The sequence below is a fragment of the Xyrauchen texanus genome, chromosome 9, assembly GCF_025860055.1.
Source record: "Xyrauchen texanus isolate HMW12.3.18 chromosome 9, RBS_HiC_50CHRs, whole genome shotgun sequence".
Lineage (NCBI taxonomy): Eukaryota > Metazoa > Chordata > Actinopteri > Cypriniformes > Catostomidae > Xyrauchen > Xyrauchen texanus.
Window position 1 is genome coordinate 47,065,243 of NC_068284.1, and position 23,029 is coordinate 47,088,271.

A 23,029-nucleotide genomic window follows, 5' to 3' on the forward strand; every position below is an offset into this window, starting at 1 on the left:
AGTTTAATACTTTAAACACATCTTGAGATCTCTTAGTTTGGATTTGCGCTCCATCAAGTGTTTTGAATGCAAGAATGTAACACATGTCTGTGTTGTTGCTGCTGAAGTGTTTCTTCACTGTATAAACTGTGTGTTGCTCACACAGCTGAAGTTTCACTTACTGCCCCCTGGAGTAAACAGGTGGTACTACAAGCTTGCATTTCTCAGGAATCTTCCATATTACGGTCCGGGAGCATTGCGATTAATTGCGTAAATATTTTATTAATCGCACTGAATGAACGCGTTAAATCGACAGCCCTAATAATAACAATAAAACAAAGTTTGTTTCCATATCCAAATAAACACACGAGAGCTGCTAACATAACAAACAAATGAACAAACAAACGATTTCAACAAACGAAGTCCACACCGTACGTTACGTCATTTGCCATTCTCAACTTCAAAAACGTATAGATTGCATATATAATATATATTTTTTTAAACTATAAAACAAAACTTGGGTGCCAAACGCAAATAATCAGAGGGGGCCACAGACGTGCAAAACGTGATTCGTTTAAACAAACAAATGCACGTTATGTCATCGGATCACATTGATACAATGTAACAAACGCCTGTAAATCCATAAATTCATCTACACATGAACAAAAAGGCAAATGTGCATCAGTCACATTATTCCACATTAAAATAAAAAATGCATCTGCATTTCTTTTTTTTTGTTTTTTTTATAGATATATAAAAAAAATTATAAAAAAAATCTCCCAATTTTGGCATGCCCAATTCCCAATGTGCTTGCAATGTGCAATCCGTGTGGCGGAGGACGAATCCCAGCTGCCTCTGCGTCTGAGACCGTCAACCCGCGCATCACGTGGCTTGTTGGGCGCGTTGCCACGGCGACGCCATCCACCGCGGCATCCACGCACAACTTACCACGCACCCCACCAGTAACGAACCACATTATAGCGACCACGAGGAGGTTACCCCATGTGACTCGACCCTCCCTAGCAACCGGGCCAATTTGGTTGCTTAGGAGACTTCGCTGGAGTCACTCAGCACACCCTGGATTTGAACTAGTGAACTAGCGAACTAGTGTCTTTTACCACTGAGCTACCCAGGACCCCCAAAAATCCCCATCCAGAAGCAAATCATGTGACTCTCTCTGCTGAAAACCACATTCCTTTAAAAAACCATCACACACACACTCTTACAAGACTTACAAAGTAGATGTCAGTAGCCGGTCCGATCTCTTCCTCTAGCGAAGTTCGGCTCTGTGACTCTGACATCTGTGTGTCCGGGTCAGGACGCTGCGTGTTTGGACTGGAACAGGACGGTACCGGGGTCTGCTCCAAAGGTTCAGGTGCTGTTTTGAGGGTCCCTGCATCGGTCAGAGAAGCTGATTCATGTGGAACTGTTGGCTGGGTGATTGTGTCATCGGGAAGCGTTGCCTGGGAGACAGTTTCCTGGGTAACTGCTGCTGATGGTATGGCAGGTGATTCTAGGACAACGTCATCAATAAATACAGTCTCGCACGCTTGAGCAGGAACTTCAGCCTCCTGTGACACCCTATAAATAGAGCGCAAAAACAGTCAAAAGGACTTCTTGTTGGGAATGTACAAAATGCAATTTTAAGTCAGAACGTAAAAAGTAGCATTGGGATCTTATGATCAAATTAGATCTTCATTTAAACAATCCCGATATCGATTCTTAAAATCACACGAAATGTAAGCGTTGTGATTATACACAGCCGGTCCTTTATCAGGCTAATTAAGCCTCCGAGACGGATAAAGGCCGATGGCAGACGGTGGTGCGAGGAGAGAGAGATCGTTTACGGGCATGTCCGTCATGTGTGTGTTGTTGTCTTTTGTTTCAGTTTTATATTAAACTATTATTTATATTATCAAGTCGGTTCTCGCCTCCTCCTTCCCATTGAACTCCTTTACACTGGTGCCGAAGCCCGGGAAGAAGGAGGGATGCCAGTCGCGGAGTCCTCGACACTGCTGTCCACCCTGGGGAGCGCCGCTGCCACCCACCGGGGGATGGAGTAGACCGACCACCCGGACGCGGTGAACGGCCGCCGTCCACGAGGCGAGTGGGGACCGGACTCCCCGACCGCCTGGAGCGATGGAGCCGCTGCCAGGGGCGGAGGAGAGCCCTGCCATCCCCCAGAAACACGGAGGGGTCGAAGGAAGACCACCGTCCGCGAGGGGAGGAGGGAAGTGTTCCCCGACCGCCTGGAGCGGTAGGGCCGCTGCCAGGAGCGGAGGAGTGTCCCCACGAGTCGCCGAGAACGCGGAGGGGCGTTCTGACCGCTGGGGGTCGTGAGTCTGACTCCAGTCCGCCCGGGGAGAAGCGGCTGTCGTCCGCCTGAGAGGGTGGATAAGAGATCGAGGACCATGCGACGGTGTATCGGAGAACCGGCGAGTAGGTTTGTTTTTCATCTCTCTCTCGTCGCACCACCGTCTGCCATCAGCCTTTATCCTTCTCGGAGACTTAATTAGTCACAGAGAAACGTAATGCATGCTCATATCTCAGTGATGATATCATGATGCAGACCTGCGCACAAAGACCTCAACACTTGTTTTTATCATAAACGGGTAAATCGGAGTAGAAAATTAACTTCAGACTTCACAAAATAAGAAGTTACCAAATGTAACAACAAACTCAGCAATAAAAACTGTGTAAATAAACTTGCAAACAGTGAAACCATGCAAGCGCATTCAGTGACGTGCTGGAGCTGCACGTGCATTTTTGTGATTCACGGCTTTGATTTAAATGCACGAGTCGTATGAACTACATTAATGGTGTTTTTATGGTTCTTTTATGACATTTTTTGAGCTTGACAGTAACGAACAAGACCAGCACACAGTATCGGATTTGGATCGGTCTCGTCGGACCGTTACCCGATCCGTATAAAAGCTTCAGTATCGGAGCTGATACCGATCCGGGTATCCGGTATAACAATATTCCCTCGCAAATATATATAATCCTCTATAAAGATAATGAGACTTGTTTTAAGACAATATATCTTATTAAAATAATTAATAAAAAACACCTTTTTTTAAAGATGTTTGTGTTGAGAGAGTGTATTGATATGATCAGAAACCGGGTGCCGATATATGATTCATACGTATTATTATTATTATTATAATGTACATGTACTTGTTCTCTGGAGTGCGAGTCATAGAGATTTCTGGTTCATTTCTCTCTTCTTCTGCTCTCTCGTCTTCCTCCTCTTCTCTCTTCACCTCCACCTGTACAGTGATCGTCTGCTGGTCTTCCTCGTGTACATCCACCACTTCCTGTGTCCTGAACAACACATAAACAAGCAGATTAAGCTAGCGGCCCACTAACCGATTTATCCTATGGCCTCATTTAGATAATCGCTTGAAAACAAGAAGGTGAGTTGGTGCACTCGGTCTATCAACGGGTGGAATTTAAGCTGATGCCCCACTAACCGATTTTTCCATTCGTTTCAATCATTCAATCAAAGACTTCTTTACATAATCGTCAAAAACCATTCCCTGCTGAGATTACACCCTTACACATGTCCTGGGGTGATACCATGGCATGGTATCACCACAGTACTAGCTCCAAAAAAACACGGTATAACTTTAGTATTATGGCCAAAACATGGTATTACCACAGTACTAGCACCAAAAAACATGGTATAACTGCAGTATTATGCCCAAAACATGGTATCACCACAGTACTAGCTCCAAAAAACACGGTATAACTGTAGTATTACGCCCAAAACATGGTATCACCACAGTACTAGCTCCAAAAAACACGGTATAACTGTAGTATTACGCTCAAAACATGGTATCACCACAGTACTAGCACCAAAAAACACGGTATAACTGTAGTATTACGCCCAAAACATGGTATCACCACAGTACTAGCTCCAAAAAACACGGTATAACTGTAGTATTACGCCCAAAACATGGTATCACCACCGTACTAGCTCCAAAAAACACGGTATAACTGTAGTATTACGTCCAAAACATGGTATCACCACAGTACTAGCTCCAAAAAACACGGTATAACTGCAGTATTACGTCCAAAACATGGTATCACCACAGTACTAGCTCCAAAAAACACGGTATAACTGCAGTATTACGTCCAAAACATGGTATCACCACAGTACTAGCTCAAAAAACACGGTATAACTGCAGTATTATGTCCAAAACATGGTATCACCACAGTACTAGCTCCAAAAACACGGTATAACTGCAGTATTACGTCCAAAACATGGTATCACCACAGTACTAGCTCCAAAAAACACGGTATAACTGCAGTATTACGTCCAAAACATGGTATCACCACCGTACTAGCTCCAAAAAACACGGTATAACTGCAGTATTACGCCCAAAACATGGTATCACCACAGTACTAGCTCAAAAAAACACGGCATAACTGCAGTATTACGTCCAAAACATGGTATCACCACAGTACTAGCTCCAAAAAACACGGCATAACTGCAGTATTACGTCCAAAACATGGTAACACCACAGTACTAGCTCCAAAAAACACGGTATAACTGCAGTATTATGCCCAAAACATGGTATCACCACCGTACTAGCTCCAAAAAACACGGCATAACTGCAGTATTATGCCCAAAACATGGTATCACCACCGTACTAGCTCCAAAAAACACGGCATAACTGTAGTATTATGCCCAAAACATGGTATCACCACAGTACTAGCTCCAAAAAACACGGCATAACTGCAGTATTACGCCCAAAACATGGTATCACCACAGTACTAGCTCCAAAAAACACGGCATAACTGCAGTATTTTGCCCAAAACATGGTATCACCACAGTACTAGCTCCAAAAAACACGGTATAACTGCAGTATTATGCCCAAAACATGGTATCACCACAGTACTAGCTCCAAAAAACACGGTATAACTGCAGTATTATGCCCAAAACATGGTATCACCACAGTACTAGCTCCAAAAAACACGGTATAACTGCAGTATTATGGCCAAAACATGGTATCACCACAGTACTAGCTCCAAAAAACACGGTATAACTGCAGTATTATGCCCAAAACATGGTATCACCACAGTACTAGCTCCAAAAAACACGGCATAACTGCAGTATTATGCCCAAAACATGGTATCACCACAGTACTAGCTTCAAAAAACACGGCATAACTGCAGTATTATGCCCAAAACATGGTATCACCACAGTACTAGCTCCAAAAAACACGGCATAACTGTAGTATTATGCCCAAAACATGGTATCACCACAGTACTAGCTCCAAAAAACACGGCATAACTGCAGTATTATGCCCAAAACATGGTATCACCACAGTACTAGCTTCAAAAAACACGGTATAACTGCAGTATTATGTCCAAAACATGGTATCACCACAGTACTAGCTTCAAAAAACACGGCATAACTGTAGTATTATGTCCAAAACATGGTATCACCACAGTACTAGCTTCAAAAAACACGGTATAACTGTAGTATTATGTCCAAAACATGGTATTACCACAGTACTAGCTTCAAAAAACACGGTATAACTGCAGTATTATGCCCAAAACATGGTATTACCACAGTACTAGCGCCAAAAAACATGGTATAACTGCAGTATTATGCCCAAAACATGGTATTACAATGATACAATTCCATTTTTGTTAGTTCGGTCCTACTGATTCTGCAGTGTCCAAGAACAACAAAACATTCTTAATTTAGGAAGCTCTCATGGACTGGCCAGTGACCAGTGAACAGCATTTATAGGAGCACGTCATTTCTCCACATTTTAATAGTTTCTAAGACAAACAGTATGACACAAAAATACAATCATAACATTGTAAATAATGCCTACCTGCTCTCAGCTTCTCTGAATGACAGAGTTTGCCTCCTGTGGAGTCAAAAGAACAGTTTTTGAAGTAAATGAAAGATAATGACCTTGTATTTTCATTTCATTCACTGGTTAATGGTGTGAATCGTGAGCACCTGTAGCGCGGGTGCTCTGTGGTGTCTGATGGGGAGCGTTCGGGGATCGATATAGATGTGTTTGAGGACAGAGTCGTGGCCACAGACGCTGTAGTCGCTTCCTCAAACGATGGCGGAGTGCAAGACTGCTGGCCTGGGAGTGCAAATAACCAAACAAGAATGAAGAAACGTGTCTTTAAATTATCATTAAAAATAAATGTATTCCCCTAGTGATCACTAGAGACGCTACCATCGTTCTCGAGCGCGGGGAAACTGCGAGCTGCTCTCAGATCGTAGATATTCTCGTCTCTCTCTGACGGGAGCTGACAGGCGGACCAGGCCGCCCCGGGGCCACTGAATTTGGGCACGTTGAGGGCCACACGCCCCTTCTTCGCAGGAGAAGCTTTGAGTGCTGGAGAAAACAGACGTATAGAATCAGATCTACGTTGGATTAGATTAAGAGGTATAACTGTAGTATACTACGGCGAATACTCAGTGATACTCACAAGTGCTTTTCTTAAACACATTACTGCTCATGAATCTGAAGAATCGGTCAGCGTAGAAGTTCGGCCTGTGGACTGACACAGTGTCCTGGAAGATAAGAGGCAAGGAGGAGATCAGTAGAGGATTCATGAGCGCTCAAGCACCCCCTAGAGGAGGACAAACTTTGTGCATCACAGGAAACACGGCTTTTAGCTGACTAAATGTGCCAGTCAATGGAAGAGCAGAGAGAGAGGAGGACTGACAGGAAAGCAGAGAAGAGAAGATTGAGAATGGAAAGAGTTGCTCAACGAAACCAAACACACTCGATCTTTATCAAAGTCTATCCATTGTTTCTTTGAATCTCCACCACATTCAATATTCACCTCCACAGTCAACAAATCTCTGACCCTTAAAATTAAACAGGCAATATTATTGCAACTGTACGTTTACAATTACATTTACACAATATAGCTTAATCGTGCAAAGCGGCGTTACATTGTGACACACTCAGAAAACAATCAGTGCTGAAATGTGCCAGTTCAAACGGTTCAGACCAGCCAGAAATGATCAGGGGTCTTGTTAAAGTCGCATTGTAATGTCTTGTAACGTATTTGGTGTTCTGACATATTTCCTATTTTAGTGATTTATAAAAATGTATAAATAAAAAAATATGCATGCATGAATCGTTCAAAATAAGACCTGTAAACACATGCATTGTGAAATTCAATAGGGAAAATTGACGTCATGCAACTTTAAAACATTTACATTTATGCATTTGACAGATGCTTTTATCCAAAGTGACTTACAGAGCACTTATTACAGGGACAATCCCCCCGGAGCAACCTGGAGTTAAGTGTCTTGCTCAAGGACACAATGGTGGTGGCTGTGGGGATCGAACCAGCAACCTTCTGATTACCAGTTATGTGCTTTAGCCCACAACGCCACGACCACTCCACCAGAAGGATCTGCAGAGCGGCAGGTGCTCCACCGTCATAAACAGAACAACACTTGGTATCTATCCTAATTCCTCCTTATTACTTCATAATGGCTAAGTGGGCCAAGTAGGTTGTGGTCCTAAAATTAGCATTTTAGCAATTAGCATTTTCGAGCCATGTGTTTAGTTTGGCAGTATTTTAGATGCATGCATAAAATAAGGACTGTGGTTAAAGTTACTTAAAGAGAACATGAAGTACACACGGTCATACCTCAAACATTAACTCTGAAGCTGTTGTGTTTATTATGAATGCATGTTTCTATCATAATGCTAATTAAGGTCTACAACTACCATCAGCATGTGAGCTACATGCTCTAGGATATGGATGCATTTTGTAGTCCTTATGTAGCGACGGGTTAGCAACATACATTTTTAAAAGATGCAACAGCTTCAAAATGCAGGATTGAGGCATGACTGTGTGTCATTTATGTTCTTGAACAAAACGTGAAAGTATCTATGAGTAATTTTCCTCGGAGATCTTATTTTACTCCATGACGAATTTGCCTTCCAAGTTTGCCTACAAATCGAGGTCACGGCTAAACAGCTCTATGCCCTGAGATGGCAGAAGGATTATGATCCATTACAGGGTCAGAAATAATACAATGTTCCATTAAGGCACATTAAGTGCCCCATGTATTTGATTTTTAAGAAGCATTTTGTACTTTATTGAGGGCCCATTTTATTCTAAACAATACACTAAGCACATTGTGCACAATATGAATACAGCATCTGGATATCTGGCATCTTGCAATCTGGCTGAAAACACATCAGCTTTCCTGGATCAGATGACATCATCGGAAATTATGTAGCGTCATGGAATGCTAAACCAATCAAACTGGGTCAAGATCGGTGCAAAAAGTCATCCATATTTGGGCAGAGAGACATGTGATTGGTGACTGTTACATATGGCCACCAGGAGATGGCGCCAAATACATGACACAGACTCGATGATGACTCAAATGACACAGAATGAAACTCATTCTGTGAAATCTCATGACTAATATCATGTCTGCATGCTATGCAAACCTTTAGTCATTGTTGTGTTTGCATGTGTAATTAGTTCTTATGTACAATTATTATGTTTTAATTGTTTGGGGACGTTTTTGAACACTATGATAAATATTTTTGTAATGTTATAACTTTTGATTGCTTTGTTGAATTTACACAAAATGTTTCTCAGATACAGTCGACATAATTGGGATGATTTTCAGAGGCAGTTTATTTACACCCAGATATATATAATGCCAAATCAGAAAAATAAGAGAAATAAAAAGTTAAAAAAGTTTTTTCCAGCAGTCTCTCAGGCGGGGAGCCTAAAAACGTATCATAATCTATATCATTAAAAAAAAATTAAATGACCCCAACACTCGACTCTCCTTGCTTTTTGTTTTTTTGTTATAAGCCTTTAATTTTGGGTATGCCACTGAAACAAGAAATCTTTCAAAATAACCTCAGAGCTTAAAGGGTTAAATATCTTGTTTACGTCTTGTGGCTATACTTTTGAAACCATGAGTATTATAATGTTTATGGATTGTCCCCATTGACTTCCATTGTAAGTGCCTCACATGATGGTGTTTTTATCAGGGTCAGTGATGAGTTTCTGTCTGTACTCACCCCGTCATGTACCAAAGCCTTCCACGTGTGCTCCAACTTCTTAATGAGTCTGCAGGAAATGTATACGGATAGATATACACAACGAGAGAAATGCTGAGTGTCATGATGTCATTGCATTGGATTTGTGTTACTTAATGCAGGTTTTCCAGAAATGTTACATAAGAGCATATTTAACGAATCTAATGCAAATTAAGTCCAAGCTTGGCATCACAGATAGACCAATATATGATCCAATGACATGCAATTAACCTATAACACATAACACATAGGGTTCAAACTCTAACCCTACCCTAACCCTAATATCCACAGAATATTAGAGAACTCACTACATACACTTTGTTTAAAAAGCAACTAAAAAACTGGTTCATATTACACCAGTCATGTCAACACTAATAAGTATATAGGCTACAATTTCCCTCTACCTGATCGTACTGTCATCTGTGTCCCTGTTGGGTAACTGTGTTCAACATTATTATATTTAATTTTAACCTAATGTTGAAAATATAGTGAATTTGTACACTGTATTAATTTAAAGGATTTAACGAGTTATATTGTTTTATAGTTTTTATATTTTGTATTTTCCTTGTAATGTTTTAAAGCTGTTTTCTTTTTAAGGTAGACAATATTACGATCTGTCCAGGGACAACGGATGAAAAATAGCCTTTTGGCTAATTCTGGTGCATTTGCAGTAATGCTAATTAATGTACATTGTCCCTGTCAAATAAACTAATAAACAAAACAAACAAACCTAACCATAACCTAACCTAACCCTAAAATAACCCTAACCCTTACCTAAACTAACCCTAACCTAACCCTAACCATAACCTAACCTAACCCTAACCATAACCTAACCCTAACCTAAAACTAACCCTAACCATACCCTAACCTAACCTAACCATAACCTAACCTAACCATAACCTAACCTAACCTAACCATAATCTAACCCTAACCTAACCCTACCCTAACCTAACCCTTACCTAACCTAAACTAACCCTAACCTAACCTAACCTAACCCTAACCATAACCTAACCCTAACCTAAAACTAACCCTAACCATACCCTAACCTAACCTAACCATAACCTAACCTAACCTAACCTAACCTAACCATAATCTAACCCTAACCTAACCCTACCCTAACCTAACCCTTACCTAACCTAAACTAACCCTAGCCTAACCCAACCCTAACCCTTACCTAACCTACCCTTACCTAACCCTAACCTAACCCTAACCCAACCCTAACCTAACCCAACCTAACCCATCGTAACCCTAACCTAAACCTAACCCTAACCTAACCCATCTTAACCCAACCCAACCCTAACCCTAACTAACCCTAAACCTAACCTAACCCTAACCTAACCCAACCCTAACCTAACCCTAACCCAACCCTAACTTAGCCATAACCTAACCCTTACCTAACCTAACCCTAACCTAACACTTACCCAACTCTAACCTAACCCTACCTAACCCTAACCTAACCCAACCCTAACCCATCCTAACCCTAACCTAACACTAACCCATCCTAACCCTAACCCTAACCCAACCCTAACCCAACCTAACCCTAACCTAACCCTTACCTAACCCAACCCTAACCCAACCTAACCTAACCCTAACCCATCCTAACCCTAACCTAACCCTAACCCAACCCTAACCCAACCTAACCTAACCCTTACCTAACCCAACCCTAACCCATCCTAACCCTAACCCATCCTAACTCTAACCTAACCCTACCCTAACCCAACCCTAACCTAACCCAACCCTAACCTAACCCAACTTAACCCAACCCTAACCTAACCCAACTTAACCCAACCCTAACCCAACCTAACCTAACCCAACCCTAACCCATCCTAACCCTAACCTAACCCTAACCCAACCCTAACCCAACCTAACCTAACCCAACCCTAACCCATCCTAACCCTAACCCATCCTAACCCTAACCTAACCCTACCCTAACCCAACCCTAACCTAACCCAACCCTAACCTAACCCAACTTAACCCAACCCTAACCTAACCCAACTTAACCCAACCCTAACCCAACCCTAACCTAACCCAACCCTAACCCATCCTAACCCTAACCTAACCCTAACCTAACCCAACCCTAACCTAACCCAACCCTAACCTAACCCAACTTAACCCAACCCTAACCCTACCCTAACCTAACCCAACCCTAACCCATCCTAACCCTAACCTAACCCTTCCCTAACCCAACCCTAACCCTAACCCAACCCTAACCTAACCTAACCCTAAACCTAACCCAACTTAACCCTAACCCTAACCCATAACACATAGACCAGACTGAGATAGAACAGCATACTATTTCTGAATTACCTGTAGGACTGAAGGATGTCTATAATGCCGATGAAAAGCAGGAGTCGCTCTCCTTTCCCACTGACGGCAGGGATTCCTCCCATTCTACAGAGAAGGAAGACAGAACGATAAACATCATGCTAGCACAGATTCAGTATGCAGTGTGTTGATGTTTAATTAAGTGAGCACTTGAACAGAAGCAAAAAGTTTCCACATACGTGTCATCAGTATCAATAGAGTCCCTACAGGTAACTCCTCCTTGAATGGACTCCATGGCGGTGGAGTAAAGTGCTCTCTGAGCGGTGGGTCTCTTCTCATCACTGCTGCCCTGAGACCCCTCCATCTCCTGCTCGCGCTCCGCCTGATCCACATTATGAACCCCCAACAACAAACTGTAGTCCATGATCTTAAAACTCTCCAACACCTGCACAAACATCGTACGGCTTTAAAGAATAGGTCAGATAATGCACAGATGTTGGTATAAATGCTATTGTACAGTATGCATAGCTTCTAAAAATGTACACTTTTCCTTATACATACTGTTTACATGTTAACCTACAATCTTGATGTTTAAAAACAGGTTGCCACAGCCATTTGTGAACTACCTATAAACATACATAAAGGTGTGCCCGCACTCACCAGACAGTCTCTCTGTAACGTTTTGACCAGGGCATTGTATGTGTCCACATCCAGCAGAAGTCCATCTGGGACGTCCTCCATGAAGTCCAGGTCTTTGTAGGTGGGCTTGGATTTCTCTCGCTCTTTCTTGGAGGCTTGGCGCTTGCACGTGGAGCCCTTGAGGTCAAACTTAAGATGCATGCGCACCACACGCGGCAGAACGTTATTCATCACCACGATGCGAATGTTCTTCCCGCCAGATTGAACGCAGTACAGGCCGAAGAACTTGGGCAGCAGGGTGCGGGGGTTCTGATTCAAGTTCTAAGAGATAGAAGAGCGGAGATAAACGTCACTTAATGAAGACGTTTGTGTAGCATTGTCTTTATTTAATTGCTTAATCGTGCAAGTTTCAACAATCAGACTTTAACATACAGTGTAATTGAATATGAAGCACATCATAATCGCTTTAAAAGAAAAAAATTAACAAAGATTGATACTAAAAATACTGTATGATTAAGCAACAAAATTGCAAAATAAATAAGCATTTTAAAAGTAGCAAAGTTTTCAAATGTCAATATTTACTAAAGACATTTTCAAAATGTTTATTTAGGTAAATCTGAAAAATAAATAAAATAAAAATAAATAAAAATAGAGAGCAATTTTTGTTTTCGGGTTTAAAAACATGCGGGCATATAATGCCTATTTTGGTAAAATTGACAATTAAAAAACTAAATTACCAATATAAGCATTTTAAAAGTAATATAGTTTTCAAATGTTAATATTTACTAAATAAATTTTCAAAATGTTTATTTAGGTAATCTAAAAAAATTAAAAATACAAATAAAAATAAAGAGCAATTTTTTTTTCGAAAATTGCCCATTTAAAAAAATAATAATAATCTATATAATATTTGTTTCTTAAATGCTTATTTGGGTAAAATTGCCCATTTAAAAAAAAAATATCTATATAAAATGTGTCTTAAATTTGTTTTTTTTTTCAGATTTTCTAAATAAGCATTTTAAAAGAATCGTAGTGCAATTTTCAAATGTGCATTTTTTACTAAACAATAAATGTATAAAATGAAATGCTTAAAAATGTTTGTGTAGGTAAATCTGGAAACATTTAGCAATTTTTGTTGTGCTTAAAAAAAGGCCTTAAAATGCATATTTTGGTAACATTGCCTATTTTTACAGATTTGCCTGAATACGCATTTTTCAAATAAAATTGACTGAAAAAGAAATGTGATTTGAGATACTTAAAATGTTTGTTTTAGGTAAATGTGAAACATTGAGAAATGTTTGTTGTTGATCTGACAATAAAAAAAGAGCTTTAAATGCTTATTTGGGTAAAATTGCCAACTTTTTTTAAATTCACATAATTTTTTTAATTAATGCAGTTTTCAAATGTTAATTTGTACTAAACAATAAATGTAAAAAATGAAGCAATATGACATTTTGTATTAAGGTAAATATTAAAAATGCATATTTTAGGAGAAATTGTCTATTTTTACAGATTTGCATAAATAAGCATTTTAAAGGTAATGCAATTTTCAAATGTACATTTTTACTTAACAATAAACGTAAAAAGTTAAGCCATTTTAAAATGTTTATTTAGGCAAATATAGGAAAATATAGCAATTTGTTGTTGGGCTGAAAATGATAAAAGGGCTTTAAATGCTTGTTTTACAGATTTGCCTAAATAAGCATTTTAGAAGTAGTGCAATTTTCAAATGTTGATATTTACTTTAAACAATAAATGTACAAAATTAAGCAATTTGTAACTGTTTATTAAGGTAAATATGGGAAAACATTTAGCATGTTTTGTTGTTGGGCTGACAATGATAAAAGTGCTTTAAATGCTTAATTGTGTAACGTTGTCAATTGTTTTGTTTTTGTTTTTTCATGTTTACCTAACTAGCATTTAAAAAGTAATGCAGTTTTCAAATGTTAATATTTACTGAGCAAAAAATGTAGGAAACGTAAGAGATTTTTTAAATGTTTATTTAGGTAAATGTGGAAATTTTAAATGCTTAAAATGCTGATTTGGGTAAATCTTGGGCATTTTTATCCATAAAAGCTTAAAAGGCTTTCCTTAAAGTACAGAATAACCCCATTGCAACCTACTGAGCACCTCAGTGGCCAACACACATTCAATATCAGCTGGATAAAGTACTCAAAGGTCATTCAAACCTTTTACTCAGCTAGAAATCCAGCTAAAAATATAATATAATTCAGTTCTTCATTATGGAGACAATGACTTACCATGTAGTATCCAGGCAGCAGCTTCTGCAGAAATTCAGCCTCTTTGTGCATGACGGTTTTGAGGATGAACTCATCGTCACGAGTGACGTAGAAAATGGAGCCACTGGCGCCGGGGTTTGACAGCTCGATCAATGGTTCATTACAGAGTGAATACTGCAAATAGACAAAACACATATGAGTATGGTTTGCTTTCCTTTTCTGCATATCGCGGTGCCTTTTTGTGGTCCGTTCTGCACAACGCGGCGGCACATATTAGCTTATCGCGGCCGACCCACTAGCCCGCTCGGTTCTCCCGATGGCCAGCCTGCACCTGATCGGCCCCAAAATGCGTCGGATGATGTTTAGTCTCTTAAACATCAACCACAAGAAATTGAGCCATGGTGTAACCGGTCCTCCTCCACACACTCCGGGCGGGATTCGAACCGGGGTCTCCAACATGGGAGGCGGGCGCACTAACGAGGAAGCTACAGCCCCTAGTGTCACTTAAGCACCTCTTGAGGCCAGGGGAGTGAGGTTTACAAATGCACAGCTACCTACCAGCTGGTTACACTGGCATTAACCTTGCCTAGACCTTTCATGGCCATACTTACTCCACTTAAGCTATTATCAAGAACACAACTAAGATAATTGATTGAAGCTCTATGTGAAATTACACAGTCACAGCTCAGCGGCCCTATGCAATTTATATTTAGAGCCAAATAATATTGATTCCGTTTTGCTTAAATGTAGTAAAAGTTAATTTTTCTGAAAGCCAATCTCTTACCTTTTTCACCTAAATTGTCCTGTACCTTACAAGCATCCTTATCTGAAACCAATAGTGCAGAATCATCAGCTTATAAAAGCGAGTTACAATCACAATCAGCTTGCATATCATTTATATATAACAAAAACAAAAGAGGACTTAGTACACTTCCCTGGGGGACTTAATTAATCTAAATGTATTTAGTGGTTTACTGTATCAAAGGCTTTTTGAAGATCCAAAAGAACCATACCACAAAATGTTCCATCATCATTTAGTCTGTTAAATAAAGAGTGGTGGTGGCATAGTGGGCTAAAGCACATAACTGGTAATCAGAAGGTTGCTTGTTCGATCCCCACGACCATCACCATTGTGTCCTTGAGCAAGACACTTAACTCCAGGTTGCTCCGGGGGGGATTGTCCCTGTAATAAGTGCTCTGTAAGTCGCTTTGGATAAAAGCATCTGCCAAATGCATAAATGTAAAGTAAACAAGTACCTGTGGAATAAGACCTCCTAAAACCTGACTGCAAATCATAAATTAGTCTATGTTTGCATACATATTCATACATCTGTTTATGAACAACTTTTTAAAAATCTTTGAAGCCGCACAAAGTATAGAGACCGGGCGACAGGATCACATCTATTCCCTTTCTTGTATAATGGAATGATTTTTGCTATCTTCATATCTGATGTGACTCGGACACGGCGTTTTTGGACACCACGATGGAGGATGGTACGTTATGCTACTTTAACTCTATATTCCGCTTGAAAGCTTCACTTTATTTAGTTGACCAGCAACTGGAAGCTGCTAAAACAACCAGACCAATTTAACTGTTACACTTGTGTAAAACCACCATTCAACAACTGCTTTATGCAGCACAATGAGCTAGCAGCTAACAGCTAGCGCTCGTGTTATTGTTTATTGATTTGTGTCACGTTTAAGATGATGTCACAGCAGTAGAGGCGGCGCAACTATGACGATCAGCCTATAATCCCACCCACGTTAAGGCGGCACTAAACAGCAGTGGAAAAGCAAGCTCAGAAAAGTAATGCGAGTCGAGTCGAACCGTAACGTGCCGTGGAAAAGTGCCATTAGTCTAGCAAACCAGACCAGCCAGACCATTGGAGACCAGTTTGGTCGCCAACAGACCAACTTAGGCTGGTTTATTAAGCTGATTTGTTTTCAGCAGGGACAGAAATTGTAGCAATCCCAGTTTCCATGGTAACAGCGGAATCTCTGATTGGTGGATCTCGCTTCAGGATTGTGGGTAATGTAGTTCTTCACCAGGTATTCCACTATTAAACACGTTTTCTTTTTCCAAATGAAGTTGTAATTACACAGACTGAAGCTTATATGATTGACTAACAACCTCAGAGCTCTTGGACGGTCTGTCTTTAAACGTTTCGAGTTATCGTTAAATAATGTAATTCGTCTATGGAAAAAATGACTGGGAATTTTACTTCTGGAACAAGACTCTTGTGCTCTATTAAACACAAAATGAAGTTGAATCACACTGACTTGTGATTAAAAACACACAGATAGAAAAATATGACCAAACTTGTACCTGTCAGTTTAGACAAGAAGAACAGGAATATTAAAGCCCACATTACCGGACATCTCATACATAAAGATAAACATAAACCTACAGCGATAAATGCCCGATCCCATCAACATCATATCAACAAACTCACAGTGTGAGTCAGATGCCATTTTACCTCAAGCCCCCTAAAAGTATGTCCGATTAGAAAACTCCAAACTTGAAACAAGAAATGCAACTAGAAATGATCAGCAACAGCACAATGAAGCTTACCAGACCTCTAGAGTTTCAGAAGAGATCTCAACAACCTCTCAAACTGTGCCAAGTTACCGAAGTCTGCAATCAAAACTCAGAGATCTCGATATGAACTAAAACATTTCTCATCAAATTCTTCCAAGACTAAATGATCTGCGCTTTGCCATCCACGTTCATTGTATAGCTCTGTACTCATACTGTATGTCAACACTTAGAAACAAACTGATCCTTCAATGAAACGTTTTCTTTAAGGTTTTGTATAAGGGTCCATCTTCAACACAGCTGTAGTACATTAGCGATCCTTTAACATGGACCTTTCGAGATATGTCTTACCAGATAGTCATCAGGTCGAATCCCGAAGAGCTCTCTGAAGTAGCGGAACGCCACGGGAGCGTATGTTTTAAACCGGAAGTCTGGATAGTGATGCGCTGGGGTCAAATTACTGCCCTCACTGAGAGAGAGAGAGAGAGAGAGAGAGAGAGAGAGAGAGAGAGAGAGAGAGCGAGAGAGAGCGAGAGAGAGAGAGAGAGAGAGAGAGAGAGCGAGAGAGAGAGAGAGAGAGAGCGAGAGAGAGGGAGAGAGAAAGAGAGCGAGAGAGAGAGAGAGAGAGAGAGAGAGCGAGAGAGAGAGAGAGAGAGAGAGAGAGAGGCGAGAGAGAGAGAGAGAGAGAGAGAGAGAGAGAGAGGGAGAGAGAGAGAGAGCGAGAGAGAGAGAGAGAAAGAGAGCGAGAGAGAGAGAGAAAGAGAGCGAGAGAGAGAAAGAGAGCGAGAGAGAGAGAGAGTGAGAGAGAGAGAGAGAGAGAGAGGGAGAGAGAGAGAGAGGGAGAGAGAGAGCGAGAGAGAGAGACATTTCTCATTGATGACGTCACATTAATTAAAAAAACTACAGTATTCACTTTTGACTTAAAAATAAAACATCTATTAATAAAATTAGGGCTGTAAATCCATTAAAACTTTTAATTGAATGAAATACATGAGATGCAGATTAATTAATTAAATTAACTGCATATTAATATTTGTTAAGAAATGCCCCTAAATCAAAAATAATTCAATATATAATAATCCAAATAATTATCAATATCAAACAATAAATATAATGCTTTTGATCATTCAAATGATTGAATTATTGAAAATAAAAAGAAACAAAAAGAGTGAAAAGGTCATGAAACTAACGTATATACAGTACTTATATAAATAAATATTTATGCATATATTAAAAATTTAAGTCAACATGAAATCCCCCTTTTTTCTCCTAATTGGGAATGCCCAATTCCCACTAATTACTAGGTCCTCATGGTGGCGTCCGCTTCTGAGACCGTCAATCCGCGCACCTTATCACGACACCGCGGAAACTCACAGCATGTGGAGGCTCATGCTACTCTCCACGATCCACACACAACTCACCACACGCCCCATTGAGAGAACCACTAATCATGACCACGAGGAGGTTACCCCATGTGACACTTCCCTCCCTAGCAACCGGGCCAATTTGGTTGCTTAGGAGACCTGGCTGGAGTCACTCAGCACGTCCTGGATTCGAACTCGCGACTCCAGGTGTGCTAGTCGGCGTCAATACTCGCTGAGCCGCCCAGACCCCCAAGATAAGCATTGTTGTAGCAAACTAAGTACTTATTCTTGCAACGTTTCGCCATCCAATCAAGTCGTAATTCAAGTTTCACGTTGACTTTTCAATGTCAGTGAGACAAAAAACAGGACGTTTTAAATCTCTCTTATTCAGACCTCGGAAAGAAAATACTCTCCACCACGTAGAAGTCTTGCATGAGCACGTCTCTCTCGGGTTTAGAGCTCAGGTTACCGACGGTGTAGCCGATCCCGAGCTGAATGGCTCCTCTCAGGGCAGACGAGGTCGTCTGTGGACACAGAAAACGAACACCAGTTAAACATGTAACACATCCTTTAGATATAAGGACGGGATAACAATATGAAATGGGATACAGAGGACCACATGGTCTCTGTATATCAGCATCATGCTCTACGGATATCGACTTTGAAGATGGTGAACCTCATGAGGGTGAGTACAAACGCACCTTCTTGTAGGTGGTCTCACCAGATGCATCGACACGCCTGTGACCGATCTTTTTCTCAGGACCGAAGCTGAGGTGACAGGAGGAAGACGGCATCTGAGAAACAAAAATCACAAATTAATTTCTCAATTATTTCACCAAGACCGCAAAAAACAGTCTCAACATGAGGTCTCAACAATGTCTCAAACTGTGCTCAGATTTGCCAATATGAATCATAAGTGTCCTGAATGAGCAATGAAAGGACCTTAAAGGGACAGTTCACCCAAAAATGAACATTCGCTCATCATTCACTCACACTAGATGTGCATGACTTTCTTTCTTCTGCAGAAACAAAAACATAAATTTTTAGAAGAATATCTCCGCACTGTAGGTCCAAAACTTTGAAGCTCCAAAAAGCACATAAAGGCAGCATAAAAGTAATCCATAGGACTCCAGTGGTTTAATCCATGTCTTCTGAAGAGAAATGATGGTGTAGATGAGAAACAGATACATTTTTAAGTAAGTTTTTGCTATAAAACTCCAATCTCCTCTCCTCTCCTAAGAGTTCTTCTTCTTTTGTTTTTGGCGATTCGCATTCTTCATGCATATCATCAGCCTACTGGGCAGGGAGGAGAATTTATAGTAGAAACAAACTTAAATATTGATCTGTTTCTCACCCACATCTACAGTATAATATCACTTCAGAAGACTTGGATTTAACCACTGGAGTCATATGGATTACTTTTATGCTGCTTTTATGTGCTTTTTGAAGCTTCAAAGTTCCATAACTTTGTTGGATCTACCGAGCGGAGATATTCTTCTAACAATTTGTCGTTTGTGTTCTGCATAAGAAAGAAAGTCAAACACATCTGGGATGGCATGAGGGCGAGTCAATGATGAGATAATTCTCATTTTTGGGTGTACTGTCCCTTTAAAATTAAAACTTCTCAAGACTGCGTTAAGTTAAAGTGATGTTTTATCACAGAAAAATAAAGATAGATAAATGATGCACCTCGGTTAAGTAGGCCTTCTTAACAGCGTCTGAAACAAGACAGAAAGAAACAGACTTTGAGATACAGACACTGTAAATGTAGACATTTATTTAGTAGCTGACAATATATACAATTAAATGTGATCTAATAGAATCTGTATTGGTGAGAAAGATCTGGCAAACATAGTGAGCACGTCTGTGTTTGTTTGTGTGTCTTCATGTGAGTGTGTGTGTGTGTGTGTGTGTGTTTGTTTGTGTGTGTTTATGTTTGTGTGTGTGTGTGCATGCGTTTGTGTGTGTTTATGTGAGTGTGTGAGTGTTTATGTTTGTGTGTGTGAGTTTATGTGTATGTGTGTGTGTGTGACTGTGTGTGTTTGTTTGTGTGTGTGTTTATGTGAGTGTCTGTTTGTGTGTGTGTGTTTATGTGAGTGTGTGTGTGTGTGTGTGTGTGTGTGTGTTAATGTGAGTGTTTATGTTTGTGTGTGTGTGTGTGTGTGTGAGAGAGAGTTTATGTGTGTGTGTGTGTTTGTTTGTGTGTGTTTATGTGAGTGTTTATGTGTGTGTGTGTGTGTGTGTGTGTGACAGAGTATGTGTGTGTGTGTGACAGAGTATGTGTGTGTGTGACAGAGTATGTGTGTGTGTGTGAGAGTTTATGTGTGTGTGTGTGTGTGTGTGTGTGAGAGAGAGTTTATGTGTGTGTGTGTGTGTGTGAGAGTTTGTGTGTGTGTGTGTGTGTGTGTATGTGTGAGAGTTTATGTGTGTGAGAGTTTATGTGTGTGTGTGTGTATGTGTGTGTGTGTGTGTGTGTGTGAGAGTTTATGTGTGTGAGAGTTTATGTGTGTGTGTGTGTGTGTGTGTGTGAGAGTTTATGTGTGTGAGAGTTTATGTTGTGAGAGTTTATGTGTGTGTGTGTGTGTGTGTGTGTGAGAGTTTATGTTGTGAGAGTTTATGTGTGTGTGTGTGTGTGTGTGTGTGAGTTTATGTTGTGAGAGTTTATGTGTGTGTGTGTGTGTGTGTGTGTGTGTGTGTGTGTGAGAGTTTATGTTGTGAGAGTTTATGTGTGTGTGTGTGTGTGTGTGTGTGTGTGTGTGTGAGAGTTTATGTTGTGAGAGTTTATGTGTGTGTGTGTGTGTGTGTGTGTGTGTGTGTGAGAGTTTATGTTGTGAGAGTTTATGTGTGTGTGTGTGTGTGTGTGTGTGTGTGAGAGTTTATGTTGTGAGAGTTTATGTGTGTGTGTGTGTGTGTGTGTGTGTGAGAGTTTATGTTGTGAGAGTTTATGTGTGTGTGTGTGTGTGTGTGTGTGTGTGTGTGTGTGTGTGAGAGTTTATGTTGTGAGAGTTTATGTGTGTGTGTGTGTGTGTTGGTTTGTTTTGGTTATGTGGAAAAGCAGTTTTATGTTGTGTTTTGTTTATGAAACATTGTTTTGGTTGATAACACAGTTTCTGTTTCCTCCTCTCTGATGAACTCGAGGCTTGTCTGCCACAAAAGCAAAATTAGATTTTGCATTTTAAATCCAATTTTGTGTAAACATTGTCTAACTTTTGTCAGTACGTTCAAATAGCGGCGATGTTTGCAAAAGAATACAAGCTCACTACTGGGGACTGCCTAGGATTGTTCAGAATATAAACACACTAAGCAGTACTTCCAACAGTAGTATGCTATGTTGTCACATGACTTCTCTATGTTACATGTTTAATTCAGTGAGTGTTGCCCAGTTACCTCAGATATAAATATATTTATTTAAAAATGTTTGGTTTCGCCTCTGGTTCGTTCATCACAATGGAAATGAAAGGTCAAATCAAGAGAAAGCATCTGAATATTCAATGCATACAGAAAAGTCACACACAGTACATACAGTACACAAACAGCATGAGTAGTATGTTAATATGCCAAGTGTGAATGACAGTCCAAGAACAAACACATGCTCTTGTGTCACTGATTTCAAGGGGAAGAGGCGGAGTCAAACATGAGTAAACCTGTCAATCATTCCTCTGCACGTGCCGTTGTGGGATTAAGGCAAGATAACAGAGAGCGAATGAGATGTGACCCGCTTTACATCCAAATTAATAGCCGGGAATTAGAGCAGCCATGCACTGCAGCTAAAAATATGAGTTTATACGTCACCGTGAATCTCATGGAAACACATTTGAGGCATATTTTGCTTGTCTGAATGTTTTACTTTTGAGTATTGATGTAAGTAAAAAGCACAAGAAAATATAGTAGCAGTGTCAGCATCTTTGGTGCTTTGAGCCCTATTGATGTCATGTATAAGATTTTTGAAATTCAACGTATTGCACTGAAGAGTCACATGTTACTGTTATGCTACAGTTTCAACGTCATTTGTACTTCAGGCTTTTGGTTAGTTGGATATCAAAAACTAGCTTCATACCATGTGACCCCTATTGAAAATGTGTAAACTTATTTAGGCATGGAGCCACATTGAGAGCCCCATATCTCTGGAATTTAACCATACAGGGCCTTACAAATGAAGATACAAAAAGGAACACTTGTTAATATATTGTTAATGATATTAAAATATCTTTAATACTTCTTGAGTTGAACTACACAAAAAGTGCTTTTTTCCATTTTTAGACTCACACCATTGGCACATAATGCAACAAGGGGTGCTGAAGTCAACTGATTTTAGTAATAGACCTACATATCTCTGTGTATAACCAAAATAATGACCTTGCCACCTTTCTAAGGATATTTTCTTTTACCTGTTTAGCTCCAAAATCGAAGGTGAAAATGGTAATTTCGACACCCCTCCCCACTGCAAAATAATGGATTACTAGTAAATATTGATCCATGACATTTAATATTTTGCCATTCAGCATAATTTATGATAAAACTTTATTTTGATGGTCCCAAGTAGATATTTAACTGACTATAAGTGACTTATCGACCGACTTGCTATAGCAAGTAAACAGTGTTTCAACAAACATTCAGTAGACTATCAATTGCCTGTATAACAGCAGCAAAATAACAGCTTATCGACCGACTTGCTATAGCTAGTAAACAGTGTTTCAACAAACATTCAGTACCTTTATAACAGCAGCAAAATAACAGCTTATCCACTGACTAGCTATAGCTAGTAAACAGTGTTTCAACAAACATTCAGTAGACTATCAATAGCCTTTATAACAGCAGCAAAATAACAGCTTATCGACCGACTTGCTATAGCTAGTAAACAGTGTTTCAACAAACATTCAGTAGACTATCAATAGCCTGTATAACAGCAGCAAAATAACAGCTTATCCACTGACT

The 23,029-nt window shown here is 40.0% G+C and overlaps 1 protein-coding gene across 4 annotated transcripts in view; it reads right to left on the reverse strand.

Moving 5' to 3' along the window:
* The window catches only part of pip5k1cb (phosphatidylinositol-4-phosphate 5-kinase, type I, gamma b), a 66,653-nt gene that overhangs the window by 12,278 nt on the left and 31,346 nt on the right, over positions 1–23,029 (reverse strand). For all 4 annotated transcript variants that reach the window (XM_052133721.1, XM_052133719.1, XM_052133718.1 and 1 more), the window contains exons 2-16: positions 19,784–19,812; positions 18,796–18,888; positions 18,488–18,618; positions 17,082–17,199; positions 14,216–14,368; positions 11,976–12,275; positions 11,555–11,760; positions 11,358–11,441; positions 9,033–9,081; positions 6,448–6,532; positions 6,192–6,353; positions 5,963–6,095; positions 5,832–5,867; positions 3,157–3,303; positions 1,215–1,560 (exon numbers count right to left, since the gene is read on the reverse strand). In XM_052133721.1, coding sequence (XP_051989681.1) covers positions 1,215–1,560; positions 3,157–3,303; positions 5,832–5,867; positions 5,963–6,095; positions 6,192–6,353; positions 6,448–6,532; positions 9,033–9,081; positions 11,358–11,441; positions 11,555–11,760; positions 11,976–12,275; positions 14,216–14,368; positions 17,082–17,199; positions 18,488–18,618; positions 18,796–18,888; positions 19,784–19,812 — 2,072 coding nt within the window. The remainder of the gene's footprint in view (positions 1–1,214; positions 1,561–3,156; positions 3,304–5,831; positions 5,868–5,962; positions 6,096–6,191; positions 6,354–6,447; positions 6,533–9,032; positions 9,082–11,357; positions 11,442–11,554; positions 11,761–11,975; positions 12,276–14,215; positions 14,369–17,081; positions 17,200–18,487; positions 18,619–18,795; positions 18,889–19,783; positions 19,813–23,029) is intronic.